At 35.5% G+C, this 27358-nt stretch overlaps 1 protein-coding gene and 1 gene segment (V, D, J or C); both read left to right on the top strand.

The window, feature by feature from the left end:
* LOC111188498 (NACHT, LRR and PYD domains-containing protein 3) overlaps window positions 1-27358 on the top strand; it is a 776814-nt gene that overhangs the window by 526516 nt on the left and 222940 nt on the right. The window contains exon 11 of the mRNA XM_049473017.1: window positions 26788-26961. Within this exon, the coding sequence (XP_049328974.1) occupies window positions 26788-26961 (174 nt within the window). The remainder of the gene's footprint in view (window positions 1-26787; window positions 26962-27358) is intronic.
* LOC125789912 (probable non-functional immunoglobulin kappa variable 6D-41) lies at window positions 554-1286 on the top strand. The segment is given in 2 exon segments: window positions 554-761; window positions 888-1286. Coding segments are annotated over 2 exon segments (393 nt in total).

Below are 27358 nucleotides of genomic sequence, written 5' to 3'. Positions count from 1 at the left end.
CAAAAACCTCTGTCACACTACAGTACACACACACACACACACACACACACACATTTTATTTTTAATCCAGCTACATTATAAAAATATTGAAGTCTTCATATGTTCATTTTTCGTGCTTTCTCACTCTCTTGTGAAGATGTGCTTCATCTGTCCTTCTGAACTGGTTTATGATGGGCTGGAAATATATGTTGCTAATTAAAACTAGGCTGCAACTCTGATCATTAATTATGTGCTGCACCAATTTTAGTGTTTTTTATATAATAAAAATACGTTCCTGTTACAGTTTTTTTCTTAATGTGGTGAAACTCAGCACTGGAACTCGGACACCAGAATTTTCTGATGGTTAGATAATTATATAAGGGGAAAAAAACATGAAGAAATAGTAAAATATTTATACTGAACAGCCGAATCTGATTCAGGTACAGCTCTAGTTCTTAGACGTTTCCTCCTGACATGGTTTCTACTGAGAGACGTACTTTAGTGGTTGGAATTCAGTTTTTTCTTTCATTGTTGAAGAAATGTTATAAATAATTGTATTATTATTGTGTAATATGGTTTATATTCTCAGGGCAGTGCCAGTGATTCCATAGAGAGGTTCCACTTTGCATTATCAGCCCATGATGCTTCAGTGCTCTCTGTGTATTTATAGTCCTGTGAGTTTAACACTTCATGACTGAGAGCTGCTGCTCCACAAACTTCACCCACAGCATCCATGACCCTGATCACCATCTTCATCTGGACTCTGATCTTCTGGACTCAAGGTAAGACCTCAGCCAGCAGACTGAACTACAATAGAAATGATGTTCAATTCAGTAAAGTATAAAAACCTTAATGATGGTCTTGAACTCAGTCTCTGTTTCTTCTTCTGTTTTCTTATGTCGTCACAGAGTCCAGAGGTCAGGCCACCATCGCTCAGACTCCTGCAGTTAAATCTGCTCTTCCAGGAGAAACAGTCTCCATCAGCTGTAATGCTAATGTTGCTGTCCACAACGACTGTAGCAGCAGATATGACTGTGTATCCTGGTATCTGCAGAAACCTGGAGAAGTTCCTAAACTCCTGATTAAACTCGCAAACCAGTTACACTCAGGTATTCCAGCTCGTTTCAGTGGCAGTGGATCCAAGACTGACTTCACTCTGACCATCAGTGGAGTCCAAACTGAAGATACAGGAGATTATTACTGTCTGATGGATCATTACAACACTTATAAGCTTCAATCTCTCACACAGTGATATTCAGTCGTACAAAACCCCCCTGCAGGTGCTGAGGGGGAGGATGTGAAACAGCACCATCACACACTCTATGGAGGAAAGGAAACACACACCAACACACAACTCAACACACACATATCTATGAACAACCACAGAGCGATCATTCATACAGCACTTCAGATACACTCTGTTAGAGCTCTTTGTGCTCCTACTGCTCATCTGTTGCTGGTGGACAGGTTTCTGTTGGTGTGGTGAGGGATAAACGTAAGTATAGTCAGTGTACTTCACTAAATATTCAAGATTAACAACATTTTACTGTAATAAACAACCACAGTAATTATCCACTCAATAACTCTGAGCTAATAGTTTGTACTCATGTTGTTTGGGTATTTATCCCATATTCTCACTAGATATTACCTCAATAGAACAGCTCTGATACACTAAAGAAGTAAGGTAAAGTGGAACAGACTGGTTTACTGGCTGTACAAAAACCTCCTGCTCTAAACACACCTACAATACCATAATACTGGATTCTATAATATATATATATATATATATATATATATATATATATATCAACCATCTAGCAACCACCGTGGATACCATAGCACTGCCTTAGCAACACCTTAGCAACCAACTAGCAACTGCTTAGCAACATGATAGCAACCACCATGAATACCGTAGCACTGCCTAAGCAACACCTTAGCAACCAACTAGCAACTGCTTAGCAACACCATAGCAACCATCATGGATACCCTAGCAATGCATTAGCAAACATCTAGCAAGACCTTAGCAACCACATAGCAACTGCTTAGCAAAATTGTAGCAACCACCATGGATACCATAGCAATGCCTTAGCATGGACCTAGCAACTACTTAGCAACATCATAGCAACCACCACGAATACCATAGTAATGCCTTAGGAACCACCACTGACTCCATAGCAAGCACCTAGCAACTGCTTAGCAACACCATAGCAACCACCACAGATATCATAGCAATGCCTTCGCAACCATCTAGCAAGACCTTAGCAACCACCTAGCAACTGCTTAGCAACATCATAGCAAGACCCACATATACCTTAGCAATGCCTTAGCAACCACCTAGCAACACATAGCAACTGCTTAACAACATCATAGCAACCACCATGGATACTGTAGCAATGCTTTAGCAACCACCTAGCAACTACTTAACATCATAGCAACCACCATGGATACCGTAGCAATGCTTTAGCAACCACCTAGCAACTGCTTAGCAACATCATAGCAACCACCACGAATACCATAGCAATGCTGTAGCAACCACCTAGCAACCACCACAGACACCATAGCAAGCGCCTTGCAACATAATTGCAACGGCCATAGCAAACGGTAGGAGCCATTTTAGCTGCGCAACCATCCTGTGTTTCCTTCAGGAAATGCACTTTTCTATTTTAATAATGGCGTCATCTACAAACTCTAGATCCCACTCTTTTATTAATGATCCAACAAGAATCATATTAAAGTATTAAACTATCTAAACCCAGATCACACCCAGATCACACCTTCCACAACAGACCAGCATATACCAAACTTCATAAAGCCTAAACCCAGACTTTTAAAAGTGTAGAATTAATCAGAGTTTCTCAGATTAATGACTAATGCAAACTTTAAAACCTTATTAAAACATGTTTGATGGGAAAATGTGCAGCTTCCAAATCAAATTTAGCTCCAAACATTTGACTCTAGACTTCAACAAAAACCCTCAATAGAAAACCAGTTAAAACTACTAAAACTACAGAAGATTTAAACTTTAAATTTTCCTCCAGCAGAGAAAGTCCTCTGACTCTGATATTAACAGATTTAATTCCCTTTTCTCACATCTGTAGAACAAAGCTGCATCCAGACTTATGTGATGATGATGATTTTGTGCACTTGGGGTAAAACACAGCGGTTGGAGATTGTAATGTTCATAAACACAAAGAAGAGAATCCATCAATGATTGTTCAGCATGAGAATGAGAACCACAGTGAAAGTGCTGCACCGAGAGACTCCAGTCAAGAACAGATCTTTTACTGCTGAAATAAAGTCAGTAATTAGAGGCAGGTTGGGGGAAATTTACTGAATCATTTCTACTTTTACTAAAAACACTTCAGAAACACAGAGAGATCTCCTTCCAGTTTCTATTTTACAACTGCTGAGAAGCATTTACCAGTACTTTAGATTTTACTTTATCTAAACTCTAAATACAGCACCACACCTCCCTCATACAATTAACCAAATAGTTCATTTCCTGCACAAAAGCACATTTTGTCGTCACAAAAACACAAAAACCTGATTTAACATCAACTAATACTTTCAAAACACAAGAACGCATGTCGGTTATTTGCTTTAATAACTTTTTATTTTTTAAAATTACTTGAGTATCAAATGTGTGCAACATATTGTCTAAAAGTTGTTAAGTGATATTTATTTTATAGAACTATAGAGTAGAATAAAAAGTGCACTATAGGACCCTGTGGCGTGACCTAAACTTTCCCCTCCATTACTTTAACTTTTATACTTTTTACTGTATTTTTGAAACCAGAACTTTTACTCTTTTACTTGAGTAAAAGTTGATACTTGAGTTGATGCTTCAACTTCTACAGAAGTATTTATATTTTAAACTCTAGTATCTATACTTCTACCTACAGAGTAATGAATGTAAATACTTTTGGCACCTTTGTTCCTCTTCCTTATCCTGACCCAACTCTTCCTCTCTCCCTTGTCCTGGTTTAACTCCACCTTTTCCTGGAGTAACTATTACTTTGTGAATACAGATCAGATAAAAGCATGTTAGTGATTGTAAAAAACTGTAAATAGACCAGAGCTCATGTGGAGCAGATGATGAATGATGAGATAAGAGGAAGCTCTCTGCCTCCCTCTGGTGGTGGAAACCAGTCTAGCAGCAGGTCTGGATTCAGGCTCAGTGGTGGCTCTCTGCCTCCCTCCTGTGGGGGGATGCCAGCTCTGCCTCACAGCTACTGTCTGTAATGATCATGTTTGCAGTGTAAAGAGAGACTTTTAGCATTAATGCTGCCTGTTTATTTCATATATTAATAAAGTGCAGTGTCTAGTTTATTTTACTGTTGTTTATATGTGTTGATTTTCTAGTGCAGTCTATTGGCTGATCAGCTGCTGGAAGCTCATCATTAATCTATTAAATTAATCTAGCTCTTAGTTACTCTTACAAAAGAATTACTATGGTTTTACTATGATTTTATATAGTGACTATAATTATTGCATATATAACCATAACATTACTCTGAACTACTGTGCTTCCTTATGATCACTATGTTTAATTAATGATGCTGCCATAGTTTTACTATTGTAGTTTATAGTTATAGACATAGTTATGTGGTATCTGTGATTCTACCATTAAAAATACTGAGACACATAATGCTAATTATTACACTGGCTGTTCAGCTATAGTATAGTATAGTAGTTATTATACAGTTATTATATAGTTATTATATAGTTATTATACAGTTATTATACAGTTATTACACAGTTATTAATGATTATCTCTTTAACTACTAGGATGATTTATGGTGAATATATTATTAACATATTGAAATATGACACTGCTGTGTGTTTATTATTGTATCATACGGTGCAGTTGTTATTCCCCTAATGAAATTATTATAATAATTACTGTGGCTTGCAAAAGTATTCATACCCCTTGAACTTCTTCACGTTTTATCACCTTACAACCACAAACTTGAATGTATTTTATTGAGATTTTAACTCATAGACCAACACAAACTAGCACATTGTGAAGTGTAACGAAAATGGTACATGATTTTTAAAATTGTAATAAAATAAATATCTGAAAAGTTTACTTTACTCTGAAACCCCTAAATAAAATCCAGTGCAATCACTTACCTTCAGAAGTCACTTAATGAGTTAATAGAGTTAATCCAGCTGTGTGTAATTTAGTCTCAGTATAAATACAGCTGTTCTGTGAAGGCCTCAGTGGTTTGTTAGAGAACAATAGTGAACAAACAGCATCATGAAGACCAAAGAACTCACCAGACAGGTCAGAGGTTGTATCTCTCTCCTGTAAAGTTGCTGTTTTGGAGATACATGTTTTTCATTGGACAGCAATGATTATTATGTAGTTTAAATATTACAAAAGGTCAAACTATGTAAGACTACCTCAGTATTGTCTGAGAGGCTTCAGACTCCAGAAAGTAAATGAGTGATGGTTAGGATATATAAGTTCAAGGCAGAAAACATTTTTGACAGGGCCTAAAGGACGGGACAGAGGAGGAAATGTATCAGACAGAACATATCCTGCTGTTTGTGCTTCCATATAAACATTTTAGATAGTCAGACCGTGTCCAGCTTTCACTGAGAATATCAAAAAACATGTCACTCTTCCATTCCTGAACTTAATACTGAATTGAGGAACTAATCCAGTTTAAACCGGTTTGAAGGGAAAGTGAAATCTTCAGTAGCTTCTGTTTAAATGAGAGAAGAAAACACAGGAACAGAGGAAAAACTGAAGCTTTAATACTAGAATTTACTCTCTGACTAAAAGTGTTTTAGACTCAGAGAGAAGAACATTACCTTACTTTAAACAGGAAGGCAGTTTGTGGATTTGTGTGTGTGTTTGTGTGTGTGGTTTGTGTGTGTGTGTGTGTGTGTTTACAGGATTAGGTGTCTCTGAAGGATCTGAAGGAGGAAAATGAGCTCAAAAATGAGTGTCTCTGGGGAACAGGACACACAGGAAGCTGAGAGGTGAGAGAATAATGTGATTGGGTATAAAGTGAAAGGTTTGCTGGAAAGGTTGTAGATGGTGTCTGATACTGGTTGTGTTTTAGACTGGATCAGGATAAGAGATCAGACTCGCCTGAACCCAGCTGTGTCTCCATGAAGAGTGACCAGTCAATGGATAAACCAATAGACTTCAGAGAGGATAACAGATCTACTGATCTCAGGTAAGGATGATGTATATGATGAATAAGATTAAATATGTTTTTTGTGGATCTGGAAGAGTAAATGATTGAAGGGACTGAAGTATCTGACAGATTTAAAATAATCAATAAAGATACAAATAGACCCCAAAGTTATTTATTTAACCAGTTTCATAATTAACATGTAGAATAACTGTAAACTAGTTTACTGTATTAAACTGTGTTTACAATTAAAAGTGGTCAGTGAACAAAGCAAGGTCCACAATGAGAGATACAAAAACAGGCAAAAAAAAGTGTTGAATAAGGATTCATGTGATCGACTTCCTAATAGAGGCATGTGATGGGTCATGTGATCGTGAGTGTAGTTTCAGTGTGAGGTGCATCCTGGGCAACGGAGTCCAGAGGCTGCAGATAGCAGGTAGAGCTGAGTGTGGAAGAGACAGGAGCGCTTACAGCACCAGGCGTGACACACTTACTACTTACATACCAAACCTTACATGAATAAATGAGTAAATCCTAGTATTTATACACTTAAAATTCTGAATGAAATAAATATAACTATCCATATTTACCCCATTGTTCATCATGAGTTTTATAATTACTTATATTTTTTGGTATTATTTAAGGACTGTATAATCATCTAAAATGTGAATTTTATTACCAAACTTTACCTTAATACAAGAGTAAATCCTGATATTTATACATTTTATACTCAACAAATATTATTAGTTGTACTTAAAACATTGTTCCGATTCCGAGAGAGAGAACAGACCCTCCTGAACCCAGCTGTGTCTCCATGAAGAGTGACCGGTCAATGGGCAGATTAATAGAATTCAGAGAGGACAACAGTTCTGCTGATCTCAGGTAAGGATGACATGACTTTTTGTGTTCTCTGAATTCTACAACTATAACTTCTATACTATAACACACTTTAGAGATGGTAACAATTCTATTAATATCAGGTAACAATGATGAGAACTTTTAATATTGGTTAGATATTTAATTTTCAGATGGATAAACTTTATTAGTTTTTGCAAATACTCACTTATTTTGAATTTGATGCTGCAACACGTACAAAATAAGTTGGGACAGGGGCAACAAAAGACTGGGAAAGGTGAGGAATGCTGGAAATCGTAAAAAAACAAAAATAAATATAGCCGCAAGCGGCAATCAGTGGGTTCAAGCACCAACTGGCACAATGGTGCCTACTAGAGCATAGGATAGTGATGTGTAAGAAGGTCTATTATAATTGGAGACACTCTGTCACATTTATAGATTATCAAAAGTCTTTCACCTGTTATTAATGATGGGCAGAGGACATTGAACATGATCAGTGCTTAAATTCACATGCAAATATATTAAAATTTGTAGAATATTCATCACTTGAGTTACAATTAGTCAAAAGGTGTCTACATGTTATAGTTTTTTATTAGGAGACCTGAACCAGAATGTTCACAAAGTGGTGTTCAGATTGAGCTTTTGACCTTTTCAAAATAAGCTGAAGGTTTTGACCAAACAAGTTTATATTAACACCAAGGAGTGAATGTTCTGACATGACATGTAATTACAAAGTTGTTCTAAATCTAGTTCTGAATTAAATGGTGCTTCACCACAGTGATAGGGTACAGCAGTGTTTAACATTGTGAGAGGTTACAGCAAATATTGCACAGTTACAGCAATTTAGGTTGGAAATTTCAAGGACGCGCTGATTACTTGATGCCTGGACACTATTGTAAGTGACAGTTTGACAATTGTTTTTAATGACTATTTACCTGCAGACTCTACAGTGTGCAACAAGACCAAACTGGAGGTGATAGACCAAATATCCAGAGACTAGTTTAAATATAGCTATTTTAAAACAAGTAGCAATTATGAATAAACAAAGCATTTTTAAACATAACTGTACTTACAAATATGTCAGAGGCACTGCACTTAATATGGCAAAACCAATTAGATGTCAAAATATTACATTATGATTGAGATATACTAGTTTTTTTTGGAACAGCGCCCCCAGTGGCCGAATTGTTTCACCACTTTGCAGGTCACTACAATGTCTCCATCTGAACATAACAGCCAAGTTTCATCCTGATTGGGCAACGTACAGCCTGTGAAAAAGCCTGCTGAATGCTGATTGGCTGATGTCGTTCAGCCATTTTGATTGATGAAGTTGCCCTTTAAACATCCTTTAGCGTTTGTATGATAGATTCTGTGTGCAAATTTTCAGCTTGCTAGGTTGCACGGTTGCTGAGAAACAATGTTCCAAATTTAACTGTTGGAGTGAATGGGGCATATATCCAGAAGGACTAATTAGCATATAGCGGCCATATTGTTTACAAATTTCAAAAAAAATTTTGATGAATATTGAAGCCCATGCTCTATCGAGTATTTTGATACCAAACATGTCAGTATTGGTCAAAATTCCTAGGACTAGTTCGCAAAAGTATGTTTTGCATATTATGCAAATTAGCAAAAAATCTAAATAGACGGAAGTACATGGTCCAAATTGAAGGAATCCAGCAAAAAAGAATTTTGAATGTAGGTCTTATGGTTCTGGAGTTATTGAGAAAAAAGTGAAAAATGAACTTTCCTTGTTTATAGCGCCACCCTTTGACCAATCGGTGCCATTTTTGTTGTCCACCGAGATGCACTTATCCTACATCTACCTACCAAGTTTCATATCTCTACGAGTTACGGTTTAGGCTGCACAACTGCTTTTTCAGAGGAAAAAGAATAATAATAATAATAAGAAGAAAAATCTTAGCAAAAACAATAGGGTTCTACGCACCTTCAGTGCTTGAACCCTAATAATAAAACATCCACAAACTGGAATGGAATAGAAATGACTACAGTTAAGTCTATAATAGAATGTATGGTGAAACATTTTACATATATCTGTAATCAGTCTCTTAAAACGCAAAGGCTCATTTCCTAATAAAATGAAAAAAGCTAAAATTATTCCAATTTATAAAAGTGGAGACTTTCACCAGCTCTCAAATTACAGATCAATCTCTCTGCTCTCCCAGTTCTCAAACATTTTAGAAAAAATATTTGTAGACAGGATAAATCATTTCATAGACAAACACAATTTACTGAATGACCAACAGATTGGTTTTAGAGTAAATAGGTCCACCTCAATGGCGGTGATGCATCTTGTAGAAGATATATCAGCTGCAGTGAATTACAAGGAGTATGCTGTTGGGGTGTTTATAGATTTAAAAAAGCATTTGACACTAGGGGTGTGACGAGACACTAATCTCACGAGACAAGACGAGACACGATATTGGGTTCGCGAGAACCAGACGAGACGACATTTAAAAATAAAAATTTAAAGAAAATGTTAAAAATGAAAAATGGCTTGAAAACTAGAGTTTTATTTGACAGAATCATACAACACAATTAACAGACTGGTTTCTCTCACACATTGATTTTATAGGAAATAGAAATAAAAATAAGATAAAAAAATAAAAATAAAACTTTTCTAGGTCTTATATAGAGCAAACAATAAGTGCAAACTACAACCATTCATATTAAGACTTTGCTTGAAGTGAAACAGAGACAGAACATGTTTTTAAATACAGTACAGAGCTAAGGGATTAGTACAGCTGCCTATGAAACCGTCACGTGTAGTATTTATATATGGTTTGTGTCTTGTTGGTCACTCTGTCACCGTTTATTGTTTCCACTGGAGCCAAAATGCAGCCAGACATACAACTTAAAAGTAGCAGAAGCATCCTCTATGCCAGGAGTATTTAATTAGAATTCACTATGGTCCAGTTCTTGTTTTTCCGCCCTTTTTCGGGCTCCCTTTCTCCTTATAAAGGCGTTTTTTCACGACCGCGACCCTGACAACACGGGTTCGATCCCGCGTGAGGAGCAGTGTGTTTATTTATTTATTTTTTCCTTACTGCGTCTGCACAGATCTGATTGACTGAAGAGAGCAGTTGGTGATCTTACCCCACACGTGATTGGTCTGTGATTTACTGCGCCGCAAAGCGGGTATACAATTAAATCCCCGAATTTTCCTCTTCTGCTGAGAGCTGCTCTCACTCCTCAGCCACCCGCTGTATCGCTACTGGGTTGCCAGATCCCTCTTAAAAAGTCCACACTAAACTATTTCTTTTCTTCCCGCGAGACAGGTTTAGGCTTGACGAGAAATATCGTCACGTTTAATCTCGTGAGATCTTGTGCCAGGAGATTTCTTCACACCTCTATTTAACACTATAGATCATGAATTATTAATGACCAAATTAGAACGATATGGCTTTAGAGGAGCAGCATACTCATGGCTTGAGAGTTACCTTGATAACAGGTATCAATATGTACAAATAAATAATTTTATACCTAAATTATTGAAGGTCACTTGTGGAGTTCCACAAGGTTCAGTATTAGGACCGATATTGTTCACACTGTATATAAATGACATCTGTAAAGTGTCAAAATTGCTAAAATTTGCATTATTTGCTGATGATACTAATCTATACTGCTCTGAGAAATGTTTGGAACAGCTACTGAATACGATGGAAAGGGAACTGACAGTCTAAAAGAAATGGTTTAATATAAACAAGCTATCCCTGAATTTAAGTAAAACAAAATTCATAATATTTGGTAAAAGACAAATAAAAAAAATACAGTTAAAATTAAGATTGATGATGTTAATCATAAATGTTAATCATAAATTATGCTGGCAAAAATTCAATTCTAGTGATACTATATACAACTAAAGATATATTGAATCAAAATTAACTTTATATACTGTTTTGTTCCTTCATTGTTCCATACATGAGCTATTGTGTGGAGCAGTGGGGAAACACATATAAAACCAACACTAAACCTTTAAATCTTCATATTACAAAAGAAAGCTATAAGAATTATAAGTTAAAAAAACGTACTATGAGAACCAACCAACAAATTATTTATTAATCTACATATTTTAAAATTCAGTGATATAGTCAACCTTTAAACTGCACTGTTAATGTACAAAGCACAAAACCATTTACTTCCTATCTGTATCCAGAAGCTGTTTGAAATTAAAGAGAGTAAATATGAACTTAGAGGAGTAGGTGTGTGTTTAAAAAAACTAAAGTAAAAACTGATTTTAAAAAATAGATGTATATCTGTTAAAGGGGTTCGGTTATGGAATAAATGTGTAAAAGATTTAAGAATGTGTAAATTTGTAAATTTAAAAGAATGTTTAAAGATAAGATGATAAGCTCTTATAAATATGAGGAATTAACTACTATTAATGATGGGAGGCTTTGATATGTGGATTAACATTAACATACTCCTGTATTATTTATGTGTTTGATTTGACTATATAAGATGACAATAAGATTTAAAAAGGGCAGTAAAAATAAGCATTAGCTTCAGACTACACCTTTTCAGTCATTATCAGGTTTGAAACTGAGAATTTTTGATTACTAATTCTGAATATTATTATTATAATTATCATTATTATATATATATATATATATATATTTTTTTTTTCTTTACTTCTTTTACGTGTGTGAAAGCATGTATGCACTTAATATTTTTAATCACTGTTATTATTGTCACTTTGTATAAAAGTGTTTAACTTTGATGAACCAAAATAAACTAAACTAAAAAAAAAAATTTGAGAATTTGGAGAAATCTCTGTAAGTAAGCTGCAGAAAACCGACATTAAACACCCGTGACCTTCGACCCCTCAGGCGACACTGCATTATAAACTGACATCATTCTGTAAGGGATATTTATCACCACACGGGCTCAGAAACACTTCAGAAAACCATTAGTTGAACTTCCTGAACTAAAACTTCCACACATAGGGTCCTCAGTTCCCGAGCGCTTATTGAGTTTTTAAAGGGAAGGTGATTTAACACAGTGGTAAAAACCATCCCAACTTCTTTAGAATGTGTTGTAGACGATCAGATTCAAAATGAGTTAATATTTGCTAAAACAGTAAAGTTTATCTTGTTTAAACATGAAATATTTTTTTCTTTTAAATGAATTCAATTAAATATTAATTGAAAAGGAAAAACTTTTTTAAATTCGTGTTTTAATCAACGTCTCACCTTTGTTTTTCTAAATTGTCTTTGAGATTTTCCTGAAAGACTCTCAGAATGTGAGAAACATGATTTAGAAGTTAAATCCTGAGAGGTTTTTCAAGTTCAACTTCCCAATTATAAACTTATTTACCATCAAAATCACATGAATGTAGAATCACACCAACATGCTGGAAAGGTTGTAGATGGTGTCTGATACTGGTTGTGTTTTAGACTGGATCAGAATAAGAGATCAGACTCACCTGAACCCAGCTGTGTCTCCATGAAGAGTGACCGGTCAATGGATCAACCTTTAAACTTCAGAGAGGACAACAGTTCTGCTGATCTCAGGTAAGAATGACGTGACTCTGGAGAATAAGATGAAAACACTTCTATGTGTTCTCTGAATTCTACAACTATAACTTCTATACTAAAACACACTTTAGTGATGGTAACAAGTATGTTCTCTGGACTCAAATGAAGTGATTAATGATTCTGGCGTTAGAGGTTTTTATATATAATTTTGTTGTTTTTTACAACTCTAATTCCAATAAAGTTTGGGATTCTGTGTAAAACATAAATCAAAACAGAATATAATAATTTGCAAATCCTTATATTAAATTTTATTCACTACAAAGACAAGATATTTAATGTTCCAATGTTTAAACTTAATTCGTTTTTTGCAAATACTCACTTATTTTGAATTTGATGCTGCAACACGTACAAAGTAAGTTGGGACAGGGGCAACAAAAGACTGGGAAAGGTGAGGAATGCTGGAAAAACACCTGTTCAGAACATTCCACAGGTGATCAGGTTAATAGGAAACAGGTGAGGGTCATGATTGGGTATGAAGGGAGCATTCCTGAAAAGTTCAGTCGTTCATAATCAAGGATGGAGAGAGGATCATCACTTTGTGAAGAACTGCGTGAGCAAATAGTCCAACAGTTTAAGAACAGCGTTTCTCAACATGCAGCTGCACAGAATTTAGGAATTTCATCATCTACAGCCCATAATATCATCAAAAACTTATTGGAGCAGCATAGATACAACATGCATAAAACATGGAGTGTACTAAATACCATCATCAGGAAGGACCTGCAAGAGTAGACACTCCAGAATATCTTATAAAAGAAGACGATACAATTATAACTAAAGAAATGATTCATTAGTTTAATGACTACTATGTACAAATTAGATACAACTTAGTAAAAGAGATTGTGAAACCAACAAATAAGGATGATGTAGACAAAGATACTGTTGATATAAACCCTTTCTCTATGTTTAACAGAAGAACTGATAAAAAAATGAAAATACTGGAAAGTGTAAAAATAAAATGCAAATAAAACATCCACAGACTGGAATGGAATAGAAATGACTACAGTTAAGTCTATAATAGAATGTATAGTGAAACCTTTTACATATATCTGTAATCAGTCTCTTAAAAAAGGCTCATTTCCTAATAAAATGAAAATAGCTAAAATTATTCCAATTTATAAAAGTGGAGACTTTCACCAGCTCTCAAATTACAGATCAATCTCTCTGCTCTCCCAGTTCTCAAACAAATTTAGAAAAAATATTTGTAGAGAGGATAAATAATTTCATAGACAAACACAATTTACTGAATGATCAACAGTTTGGTTTTAGAGTAAATAGGTCCACCTCAATGGCGGTGATGCATCTTGTAGAAGATATATCAGCTGCAGTGGATCACGAGGAATATGCTGTTGGGGTGTTTATAGATTTAAAAAAGCATTTAACACTATAGATAATGAATTATTAATGACCAAATTAGAACGATATGGCTTTAGAGGAACAGCATACTCATGACTTGAGAGTTATCTTGATAACAGGTATCAATATGTACAAATAAATCATTTTAAATCTAAATTATTGAAGGTCACTTGTGGAGTTCCACAAGGTTCAGTATTAGGACCGATATTGTTCACACTGTATATAAATGATGTCTGTAAAGTGTCAAAATTGCTAAAATTTGCATTATTTGCTGATGATACTAATCTATACTGCTCTGAGAAATGTTTGGAACAGCTACTGAATACGATGGAAAGCTATACATGAGCTATTGTGTGGAGCAGTGGGGAAACACATATAAAACCAACACTAAACCTTTAAATCTTCATATTACAAAAGAAAGCTATAAGAAGTATAAGTAAAAAAACGCACTATGAACCAATCAACAAATTATTTATTAATCTACATATTTTAAAATTCAGTGATATAGTCAACCTTTAAACTGCACTGTTAATGTACAAAGCACAAAATCATTTACTTCCTATCTGCATCCAGAAGCTGTTTGAAATTAAAGAGAGCAAATATGAACTTAGAGGAGTAGGTGTGTGTTTAAAAAAAAACTAAAGTAAGAACTGATTTAAAAAATAGATGTATATCTGTTAAAGGGGTTCGGTTATGGAATAAATGTGTAAAAGATTTAAGAATGTGTAGAACACTTTGTAAATTTAAAAGAATGTTTAAAGATAAGATGATAAGCTCTTATAAATATGAGGAATTAACTACTATTAATGATGGGAGGCTCTGATATGTGGATTAACATTAATATACTCCTGTATTATTAATGTGTATGATTTGACTATATAAGATGACAATAAGATTTAAAAAGGGCAGAGAAAATAAGCATTAGCTTCAGAATACACCTTTTCAGTCATTATCAGGTTTGAAACTGAGAATTTTTGATTGGTAATTATTATTATTATTATCATTTTTTTTTTCTCTTTTCTTTATTTCTTTTTCATGTGTGAAAGCATGTGTGCACTTAATATTTTTAATCACTGTTATTATTGTCACTTTGTATAAAAGTGTTGTACTTTGATGAACCAAAATAAACTGAACTAAACTAAAAAATATTCTGAGAATTTGGAGAAATCTCTGCAAGTAAGCTGCAGAAAACCAAAATTAAACACCCGTGACCTTCGACCCCTCAGGCAGCACTGCATTATAAACTGACATCATTCTGTACAGGATATTAATCACCACACGGGATCAGGAACACTTCAGAAAACCATTAGTTGAACTTCCTGAACTAAAACTTCCACACATAGGGTCCTCAGTTCCTGAGCGCTTATTGAGTTTTTAAAGGGAAGGTGATTTAACACAGTGGTAAAAACCATCCCAACTTCTTTAGAATGTGTTGTAGACGATCAAAAACAGTAAAGTTTATCTTGTTTGAACATTAAATATTTTGTCTTTGTAATGAATTCAACTGAATATAAATTGAAAAGTATTTGCAAATTGACGTATTCTGTTTTTAATTTATGTTTTAAACAATGTCTCAACTTCATTTTTCTAAATCATCTTTGAGATGTTCCTGAAAGTCTCTCAGAATGTGAGAAACATGATTTAGAAATTAAAGCTTGAGAGATTGTTCAAGTTCAACTTCCCAATTATAAACTCATTTACCATCAAAATCACATGAATGTAGAATCACACCAACATGCTGGAAAGGTTGTAGATGGTGTCTGATACTGGTTGTGTTTTAGACTGGATCAGGATAAGAGATCAGACTCTCCTGAACCCAGCTGTGTCTCCATGAAGAGTGACCAGTCAATGGGTAAATATATGAACTTCAGAGAGGACAACAGTTCTGCTGATCTCAGGTAAGGATGACGTGACTCTGGAGAATAAGATTAAAAGACACTTCTATGTTTTCTCTGAATTCTACAACTATAACTTCTATAGTAAAACACACTTTAGAGAAAACAATTCTACTAATACAAATTCTAACAAATAGAATCAGTCTGTGTGTGGAGGTGTTTGGTTTTGTACACCTGTGGTAATGGAAGTGATTGGAACCTGAGTTTAATGATTTGATTGGGTGAATGAATACTTTGGGCAGTGTAGTGTATAATCATCACTCTGACTGAGCTCTAGAGATCCTGTGTGCAGATGGGAGAAACTTTCAGCAGATAAACCATCACTGCAGCTCTCCAGCTATCTGATCTTTATGGAGGAAACAAAAATTTCACCTCTGTAAAAAACACATCTGGATTTTACAAAAAAACACCAGACTGTGAGAAACATGATTCTCTGATCTGATAAAATCTAGAATTAACTTTTTGGTGAGTGTGAAGGTTGGTGGAGTGTTGCAGTGGTGGTTGATCTTCTGGAACTTTCTTTCTGTAGATATATTCACAATCACCATTTAGTAACATATGTTAATGTTATGTTTTCTGACAGAGTCCAGAAGGAGACTCCAGAAATCAGCAGGAGAAATATGGACTCCATATTAAAGGTGTGTAGGTGTGACTAATGCCAGAGCACATGTGAACACTGTAAAATGTGATTTGGTGTTTTAAACTATAAATATGAAGTGATAAACTAGATGTTTAATAATCATTACTTACTCTTTCTAAGTTGAATTGCAGAGGTTTATTTAACATACTCAATAAATTACAGAACAAGTACAACAGTAAATGTGTTATAGATTTAGTTAGATTGAGTTTGTAATTGTGATTTACATAATGAATAAATCACACACTAATTTATGATGACCATTTATTAGTGATCAGTTCAGAAATCCAGATTATTACAAAGATTTTACTTCAATATAAATGCAGTCAAAGCTCTAGAGCCACAGATATCACATTATGTTTTCATATTAAACTGTTAAATATGATGTTCTGTTACATTCTGAGAAAGCTCTAACTGCTAGAAGGGCTAGAAATAATATAAAAGAAATCTTGAGTTTTGCCCTTGATCTCAATCCAACACAACACATCCCATATCTAAAACATTATATTGACATAAACCACAAATTATTTTATAAAACTATTATCTGTTCTTGTCTTACTACCATTTCTTACCATGTGTTTAATCAGGAACTGGAGCACAAAGTCATCTCTCTGGTAAAGAATCAGCTGAAGAGGTTTGTGAAGGTCCTGAAGAATCTGGATTACCCAGCATGCTCTGGGAGAGAGGAAGAGGATGAAGAGGATCAGAGTGGTGTCAGAGAGGGAGCGCTGAAGATCACACTGCACGTCCTGAGAAACATGAACCAGACAGACCTCGCTAACAAACTGCAGACCAGTAAGTGATTAGATCATTTACATAATACTTAATATGTGCATGAATTACACTAGTTTCATTTTTTTTGTAAACAGCCTTTAGTGACAGCACATTTTTATTATATATTTAATACTTCACCATATTTAATGATATTGCTTTTTCTATTTCTATTAGAACTGGCTCCGTCCTGTCATCGAAAGCTGAAATCTACACTAAAGGAGAAATTTCAGAAAATTAATGAAGGAATCTCAAATGCTGAAACCTCAACCATTCTGAATGAGATCTACACAGAGCTGTACATCACAGAGGGAGGGAGTGGAGAGGTCAATAATGAACATGAGGTCAGACAGATTGAAGCAGCATCCAGGAGACCAGCAACACAGGAGACACCCATCAAATGTAACAACCTCTTTAAAGACCAGTCCATCAGAACTGTGCTGACTAAAGGAGTTGCTGGAATTGGAAAAACAGTCTCTGTGCAGAAGTTCATTCTGGACTGGACTGAAGGAAAAGCCAATCAGGATGTTCTCTTCATATTTCCACTTCCTTTTAGAGAGCTGAATCTGATGAAAACTGAAAATCTCAGTCTGGAGGATCTTCTTTATCAGTTTTTTAGGGACACAAAATACCTAAAACCAGGAGATTATCATCACTACAAAGTCATGTTCACCTTTGATGGTCTGGATGAATGTCGACTTCCTCTAGATTTCCAGAACAATAAGAGAGTATCTGATGTAACACAGTCAGCCTCACTGGATGTGCTGCTGACAAACCTCATCCAGGGGAACCTGCTTCCCTCTGCTCTCCTATGGATAACTACTCGACCAGCAGCAGCCAATCAGATCCCTCCTGACTGTATTGATCAGGTAACAGAGGTACGAGGGTTCAGTGACCCTCAGAAAGAGGAATACTTCAGGAAAAGGATCAGAGATCCTCCAGAAGAAGAGAGAAGTCCTCCAGAAGCCTCTACATCATGTGCCACATCCCAGTCTTCTGCTGGATCTCAGCCACTGTTCTAGAGAGGATGTTGGGTGAAGCAGAGGGAGGAGAGATCCCCAAGACTCTGACTCAAATGTTCATACACTTCCTTATCTTTCAGATCAAACACCGCAGACAGAAGTACCAAAGAAAAAGTGATGTTGATCTTGACCAGACTAGAGAGATTATTCTGGCTCTGGGAAAACTGGCTTTCCAACAGCTGGAGAAAGGAAACCTGATCTTCTATGAGGAAGATCTGAGAGAGTGCAGCATTGATGTCAGAGAAGTGTCCGTGTACTCAGGAGTGTGCACCCAGATCTTCAGACAGGAGTTTGGACTTCACCTGGGGAAGGTTTTCAGCTTTGTGCATCTGAGTGTTCAGGAGTTTCTGGGTGCTTTATATGAGTTTCTGTCTTTCATCTCCAACAACAGAAATGTTCTACCTGGCTTTTCGTATTTTTTTAAAAAGGAAACAATGTCTGATTTCCTGAAGAGAGCCGTGGACAAGGCCTTACAGAGTGAGAACGGACACCTGGACCTTTTCCTCCGATTCCTTCTGGGTCTCTCACTGGAGTCCAATCAGACTCTCTTACGAGGTCTTCTGATACAGACAGGAAACAGATCTCACAGTAAAGAGGAAGTAGTGGAGTACATCAAGCAGAAGATCATGGAGAATCCCTCTCCAGAGAAAACTATCAGTCTGTTCCACTGTCTGAATGAACTGAATGATCATTCTCTAGTGCAGGAAGTCCAGAAATACCTGAACAGAGGAGGTTCCAGTGACCTCAGAGGAGTTACTCTCTCTCCTGATCAGTGGTCAGCTGTGGCGTTTGTGATGCTGAATTCAGAAGAGGAGCTGGATGAGTTTGACCTGAGGAAATTTGACACATCAGAAGAATGTTTTCTGAGGCTGCTGCCAGTGGTGAAAGCATCCAGAAAGGTTGAGTGAGTATTTTCATTATTCAGTGTTTAATCTGTGCTGTTTTATATTTTGTAGTATAGATTAGTCTGTGTTTTTATTGATTATTTAAACATAACAATCAGGGGTGCGTTTCCTGAAAGTGATCACTATTAGTAAATAACAAATTAACTAGTGCAGAACCTGAGAGAAGAACAAGGCAGTTCTACAAGTATTTCCCAAAGAGCTTTACAAAACAAAACTTAACAAACAAGTTCAAAGAATGTCTTTGTTGATTCCACCTCTGAAACACCTCAATCAAAACACAAACATTGTTTCAGTCCTGCCAAATATATATATAAATAATTCACTATTATGCTTTAAAAAATCAGAAAAGTGTTGGAATCAATATCATTATACAAATTCTGAAATTTAAATAATAAAATAACATATTTAGGCATGATCTAATATTTGTAAACACACACATGACTATATAGATAAACAAAAAATGCATATTAATGATAAAACCTATTATTAAAAAAATACTTCTAAAACGTGCACACAAAAAATAATTTGGTCCATCAACCAAATCGCTCATTCAATCACTCCAACCTCCAGCCTATAAATACATAGTTTGGGATAGAAATATCACTTCCTTGCTTAGATGAGGAAGAATGATCAACACAGGAAGTAAGAGATAACAACACTTCACTAAAGATGAAATTAACATCTTGTTGGTGTGTTATGGTTGGGTTCATTCTATTAAGTGATCTCAATCAATCAATCAATCAATCAATCAATGAATCAATCAAACAATCAACCTTTATTTTCACTCGGGAAAAACATTGAGGGTGACCCTCATTTACAATGTTGCCGAGCCTTTATAACATCAAAGGGATTGAACACATTTAATAATAATTTAGAAATAATAAAAAACAGAATAGTAAAAAAATAATAAAAAATAAAATAAGTACTAATTTTAAATCAAAACTTAAATAAAATATATATGTAGAACAGAAAATTCTAAAATAACATAAAAACCTTGACGTGTAAAAAGTGAAAAATGTATAAAACATAAAATAAGTAAATGGATAATAGTAAAAGTAAAGTAAAATTTTAAAAATGATAAGTGATTAAATGAATAATACAACTAAGAACAAGAATGAAAATATAAAACATTAAAAAATAAATAAATAAAATGTATTAAAATAAAATAAGAAAAAAAGATAAACTAATTAAAAGTCATTTAAAACCGTCACAGGCTTTCTGATGGTGATTAGAATCTAAAAGTTTAAAATGATTCAGTGATCCAGCGAGCTGAGTTTCAGTGATTCCTGTAGTGAATTCCAGCTCGCTGGTGTTCTGTAGCTAAAAGCAGATTTTCCCAGTTCACTAAAAACTCTTGGTACCTGAACAGGTGATCCAGATACTGGAACGAGTCTGATATGCATTATTATTAATTAAGATCAGTGAAGAGATATAAGATGGCAGATGCCCAGAGAGTGATTTATAGATAAAAATTAGCCAATGAGATTCTCTTGGTGCAGCTAGTGAGGACCAACCAGCTCTATCATATAGTGAGCAGTGGTGAGTAGTGTCACCAGTAATAAATCTCAGAGCAGAATGGTAGAGTCTAATGGTTTGAGAGCACTGGCGGACGTTTTTTATAAATTACATCACCATAGTCCAGCACTGCTAGTATGGTTGCCTCTACTATTCTTTTTCTAGCGTGCACAGGTAAACAGGATTTATTCCGATAAAGGAATCCAAGCTTTTGTCTGCACTTAATGGCCAGTTTTCTTTTTTTTTGTCATATTTTCAAATGATCAAACTGATTTTAACATCAGACAAAGATAACCTGAGTAAATATAAAAAGCACCTTTTAAATTATGATTTTATTTATTAAAGGAAAGAAAAATATCAAAAACAAATCTAGCCCTGTGTGAAAAAAATGTGTTTAATAAATTAACTTTGATTAATCACACTTTTGGGAAACTTTATGGAGTCCAATTTCACTAGCCACAGCCAGGCCTGATTACTGCCAGACCTGTAAAATCAAGAAATCACTAAAATAGAACCTGTCTGACAACATGAAGCAGATAAAAGATTTTAAAAAACAACACATTATTATACCTTAATGTTAAGAAATTCAAAGAAAGGTGAAAAAACTTAGTAATTGATCATCTATCAGTCTGGAAAAGGTTATAAAGTCATTTTCTAAAGCTTTGGGACTCCAGAGAACCACAGTGATTCACTATTATTCACTAATGGAGAAAACATAGAACACTGGTGAACCTTCCCAGGAGTCCAGCTGACCAACATTATACCAAAAGTGCATGGACAACTCATCAAGGAGGTCACAAAAGAACCCAGAACAACATTTAAGAACTACAGGTCTGACTGGTCTCAGTTAAGGTCAGTGTTAATGATTCAATAATAAGAAAGAGACAGGGTGAAAATGGTCTCCATGGGAGAGTTTCTAGGCAAAAAAACTGAGCTAAAAAAAACAACAACTTATTTCACATTTGCCAACAAACATCTTAACTATTCTTTGGACATGACATGACTTTTTGAAAGGTGTGTGTCCCGTTACATAATAATTTCAGAAAAAGAACATCATACTGAACGTAAAACATGTTCAGTATGGTAGTGTGATGGTCGGAACCAGGAATTCTGCTGTTTACCAGACAATCCTAAAGGAGAATATCTGGCCATCTGTTTGTGACTTAAAGCTCATGCTTCTGCAGCAGGACAATGAACCAAAGCACACAAACAAAAAGTTCACATCTGAATGGCTTAAAAAAAACTAAATGAAGGTTTTTGGAGGGTCTAGTTAAAGTCTGATTGAGATGCTGTGGATGATCTTAAACAGGACGTTTATGCTGGAAAATCCTCCAATGTGTCTGAATTAAAATAATTCTGTAAAGAAAAGTGGAACAAAATTCTTACAACTGATGTCACAAAGCAGCTTTACAGAAACATGATCACAGGACAAAGAATCAGGCAAAACACTAAACAAAAAATATGCAGAATACAAAAAAAGTGTGGAGGGAAAACTCCCTCAGAGCTGTAAGAGGAAGAAACCTTGGGAGGACCAAGACTCACATTTAAGGGGGGAACATCCTACCACTGGTCAAAAAGCTTTTAAATTAATTTTAAAAAGTATTTTATACATTCACATAGGTTTTATATATTCAGGATTAAAGCAGCACCACTAATGGAAGCAGTTAGAGTTCATGTAAGCTTGGATGTAATCTGTAGTGGAGAGCAAGATGGATGATGAGCAGCTGATCTGTGGTGGGTGATGGAGAAGAGCTGACTTCAGAAACTTCCATCAGTCTGGATGGACAGGGGACATGAGAGCCTGGGGGTCCAACATCCATCGGTATCGGGTCAGACAGGTGGGCAGTCAGTAACTCGGAGGAGCAGAGAGATGGAATTAGTTTTAACTGGATTTGTGTAAAACAGAGAATATAAAACATTATCAGAGTGTGGCAAATGACTCCATCAGATCTAAATAAAACAGCCTAACTAAAGGCAGAGAGCCAGAAGGTAACATAGACACGGAGGCTCCCTGAAACACCAGCATCCACCCACTTCACCCTCCACAAACCTGAGTGACCGTGTGCAGTGGGAGAACAACAGCACCAGCATCTCAGTTTACCACAATTCCCTCTGTCCATGAACCCCTGGATCTGCAGACTTATCTAAAGTGAAAAACATTAATTACCAAAAGTTAAACTAAACAAGTAAGTTTTCAGTCTAGACTTAAAGATTGAGACTGTGTCTCAATAAGAGAAAGCTCTTCCTCCTGCAGAGCTCCTCTGAATTTTAGGAACTACTAAGAAACCAGCACCCTGAGATCTAAGTAATCACGGTGGTTCATAATAGGAGATGAGATCTCGTAAATACTCAGGAGCGAGCCCGTGTAGGGCTTTATACGTTAACAGGAGAATTTTATAGTCTATGCGGAATTTGACTGGAAGCAGTGCAGTGCTGATAGGACTGGACTAATATGCTCAAATGTTCTAGTTTTATTAAGGACCCTGGCTGCAGCACTTTGAACTAGCTAAAGTTTATTTAATTACTGCAGTAACATACTGACAGTAGTGCATTACAATAATCTAGCCTTGAGGTAATGAAGGCATTTACTCATTTTTCGGTGAAAAAAAAACTGTTCTAGTAACATTAGATATGTGTTTATCAAATGCTAGATCTGAACGTATGATAACACCAAGGTTTTTAGCTACTGAACCAGGTGTGACGGAGAAGTCGGCCAGATTTAATATTAAGTCTGATCATTTATTTCTAGCAGCTTTGAATTTCTGTTTTATCATTATTTAATAGGAGAAAATTGTGAGACATCAATGTTTTCACATCTTTTACACATTTCTCGATTTTCTTTATTCTCACTCACATTTCTTGATCAGAGGTTTAATTACCGCTGTTTTAATGACTTTGGGTACATGCCCCAGGGTAAACGATGAGTTTACTATCATTAACAGAAGTTTAATTATATATGGCTGTACCTGTTTTAGTCATTTTGAGGGAACTGCATCAAGTGTGCTGGTTGTGCTGTTTGATGAGGAGATAATTTTCTCTAGTTATAGCTGTTGAAGTGGGTTAAAAACACATCATAACTTCAGTAACTGAGTTTTGTCCTATATCAGCCACACCAGATGACATATTTATCTGTTGAATTTTATCCTGAATGTTTTCAGTTTGCTATCAAAGAAGTCCATAAAAGTGTTGCTGGTGTGAATGGCTGGAATCTGAGATTCAGTACCTGCCTGGTTTTTAGTTAATTTGGAAATAACACTAAAGAGGCCAGATATGCTGAGTGGGCTTTATTAAGTTCTTTTTATATTTGACAAGACTGCCTTTCCATGCAGAATAGAACACTTTCAGTTTAGTTGATCGATATTGTTATAAATTTTGTACTAACTGCTTTAAGGTACGACTTTGATCATTGTACCATGGTGCAAGCTTTTTTGTCTCTTATTTTTGTGTTTAAGGGGAGCTACACCATCTAAAATAATCATTTTCTAAACAACTGATTAGTTTGTCTAGTTCCGATGAGTCTGCTGGACAGTGTACTAGAGTTGAAAATCAGAAAGGTTAACAGTAAGTAAGTAAGAGAAATCAGAATTTGCAAATTTACTAAACAATAATGATAGAAGCAGCTGTGTGTGTGTGTGTGTTTGTTAGGGAGGACTTTATCTGTATTTGTTTTTTTATACATAGGCAGATTTTTAATTTGTAATCAAGCAAGAAAAAATTGTTCACTGAGTAATAAGAATAAGAAAAAAAATAATAGTATATAAAATATACTAATACACCTCCTTCCTAAGGCGTGTGTGTTTGTGTTTATATGTCAGTGTTTCTAATGGATTATCATTTCTCTCTCAGGCTGCGGGAGTGTAATCTATCAGATAAAAGCTGTGCAGATCTGGCCTCAGTTCTCAGCTCAAACTCCTCAACTCTGAGAGAACTGAACCTGAGTTATAATAAACTGCAGGATTCAGGAGTGAAGCTGCTCTCTGCTGGACTGAAGAATCCACACTGTAAACTGGAGAAACTGTGGTAAGATCATCAAAATACAACAAACAGCATCTCACCTTCACACACACACACACACACACACACACACACACACACACAAACATGATCTCTTATGCAAATTAAATTAAGCAGGTGTGCTCGGTCCAGATTAGGCCGCCGATATTTGCAAAAAATGCGTATCGGTATCGGATCGGAAGGCACAAGAAAATGCCGATCCAGTTTTTTTCAAAGTCCGATCCGGGTTTTCCAGCGCACTCATTTAGATAATCCATTCCAGTTTTTGCTGTGTTTTCGCCAGTGAGAGTAAAATCCGGTCCGCATTTTTCAGCACACCTTCAGCAAATGAGCATAGCATCTCCCCGGGCCGGGAAAGATGAACTCCGGTCAGACCGGCTGGAGGCAGCGTTAGTTCCCTTTATGAAGAGTTTTTTTTCCTTTGAATTTAATAAAGTTTTCTCTCTTAACATTATGATGTTTGCTTGTTGTGTTTTTAGTGTCATTATGCTTATTGTAGTATCACATCTCAACTAGTGGGTATGGGTAAATTTCACAATTATTTGCAAATAAAGTTTATGAAACATGTTATGTTTCTTATTTATGCAACTAAAAGGTAAAACTGTGTGAAACGTAGCTTATTTTGATAATTTAGCTTTAATTGCTTATAAAAAATATTTATTATATTATGGTTACATTACTAACACAGGAGCAGGCTGACACCTGAGCATACTGAAATGCTCGTCTTTGTAAAAAAAGAATCTCCCCATCATGCTCGGACTGCAGGCAGGGCAAACAGTTGGAATTGAAGGGAGTGTGTAGATGGGATGGAGCAGCAAAGTGTGGAGGAGATTGGGGAGTAGAAGGCATTTTGCTTTTAATTAGTTTACAATATTTGCACTGATTTTTTTAAGCTTTTTTTTACACTTGTTCAAGAGCACTGATGAGTACAGCAGTCAAGAGTACTGATGCTGTTAATAGACTATTTTCTACTCAGTTTGTGTGTTTTGCTTTTTTAATACAATTTACAATATTATTTGCACTTATGGCTTTTTAAGCCTTGGTTTACTGTCGCCATTTCTGTTTGTTATTTATTATTTTGTCTATTTTGAGTTTATTAATTGCTAAATAAACAGGTCAGTTTCTCCTTACCAACCATTGTGTATTATTCAAACACACCTAATTCAGCTGGCTACTTGTTATCAAGAGTAAAACGCTTTTCAACATGAGTTTGACAACAAAGTAAGTTGGCTAAATAACTTTAAACTTTAATACATGCTCGGATAGGCCGGTATCGGCCGATATCGGTATCGGATCGGAAGTGCAAAAAAAAATCGGTATCGGATCGGAAGTTCAAAAAGCTGGATCGGGACATCCCTAGTCCAGATACCAGGTGGAGAAGTGGAGACAAAGTGAAAAATATAGTTTGGGAGGGAAAGGGGAACTGCTGTGTTTTTGTTGGTGTGAATGACTGGAATCTGAGGTTTATTACCTGCCTGGTCTTTTCTATATTTGACAAGACTGTCTTTCCACTCAGAATGAAACACTTCCAGTTTAGTTGATCGATATTATTATAAATTTTGTACTAACTGCTTTAAGGTACGAGTTTGATCATTGTACCACATTGCGAGCTTTTTCTGTCTCTCTTTTTTGTGTTTAAGGGGAGCTACACCATCTAAAATAATCATTTTTTAAACAACTGATTAGTTTTTCTAGTTCCAATAAGTCTGCTGGACAGTGTACTAGAGTTGAAAATCAGGAAGTTTAACAGTAAGTGACTAAGAGACTATGTGCTATGCTGCATGAAAGTAAGACAGCACCTATCTATCTATCTATCTATCTATCTATATAAAGAAATCAGTATTTGCAAATTTGTGTGTGTATGTGTTAGGGAGGATTTATCCGTATTTGTTTTTTTTTTTATTATACATAGGCAAATTTTTTATTTGTAATCAAGCAAGAAAAGAGGTCACTTCAACACCTACAGTTGCACTTATTTTAATTCACTGATTAGTAATAATAAGAAAAAGAATAATAATAATACATAATAAAGAATATAATAATTATCTCAAAAATATACTAATACTCCTCCTTCCTAAGGGGTGTGTGTTTATATTTCAGTGTTTCTAATGGATTATCATTTCTCTCTCAGGCTGGCTGGGTGTAATCTATCAGAGAAAAGCTGTGCAGATCTGGCCTCAGCTCTCAGCTCAAACTCCTCAACTCTGAGAGAACTGTACCTGAGTGATAATGAACTGCAGGATTCAGGAGTGAAGCTGCTCTCTGCTGGACTGAAGAATCCACACTGTAAACTGGAGAAACTGTGGTAAGATCATCAAAAAACAACAAACAGAGCATCTCACCTTCACACACACACACACACACACACACACACATGATCTCTTGAAAAATATAAATTTGGAGGGAATGGGATACTGCTGTGTTTTTGTTGTGAAAACATTGTTTTACCATATACTTTCTATTTTTTTCAGCTTAGCAAATACAACATTCTTTTAGAAAAACAACAAAAAATTACTTTTTATTCCCACTTTTATGGGTGTTGACACTTAATTAGCGGGTGTTTAAATACTCCTAAAAAGGCGAGCTCTGACTATGAGTTCTTTTGCTTCCTGCTTCTGTGCCGTTCAGACGCTTCTCTGCTTAGCTCTGCTATCTCTGCTATCTTTCATACTTTTCTTTATTTTTAGACATTTTCGAGCTAC

The sequence above is a fragment of the Astyanax mexicanus genome, unplaced genomic scaffold, assembly GCF_023375975.1.
Source record: "Astyanax mexicanus isolate ESR-SI-001 unplaced genomic scaffold, AstMex3_surface scaffold_32, whole genome shotgun sequence".
Lineage (NCBI taxonomy): Eukaryota > Metazoa > Chordata > Actinopteri > Characiformes > Acestrorhamphidae > Astyanax > Astyanax mexicanus.
Note: the sequence above shows the minus strand (reverse complement) of the source record. Positions and strands in the feature narration are given on the sequence as shown.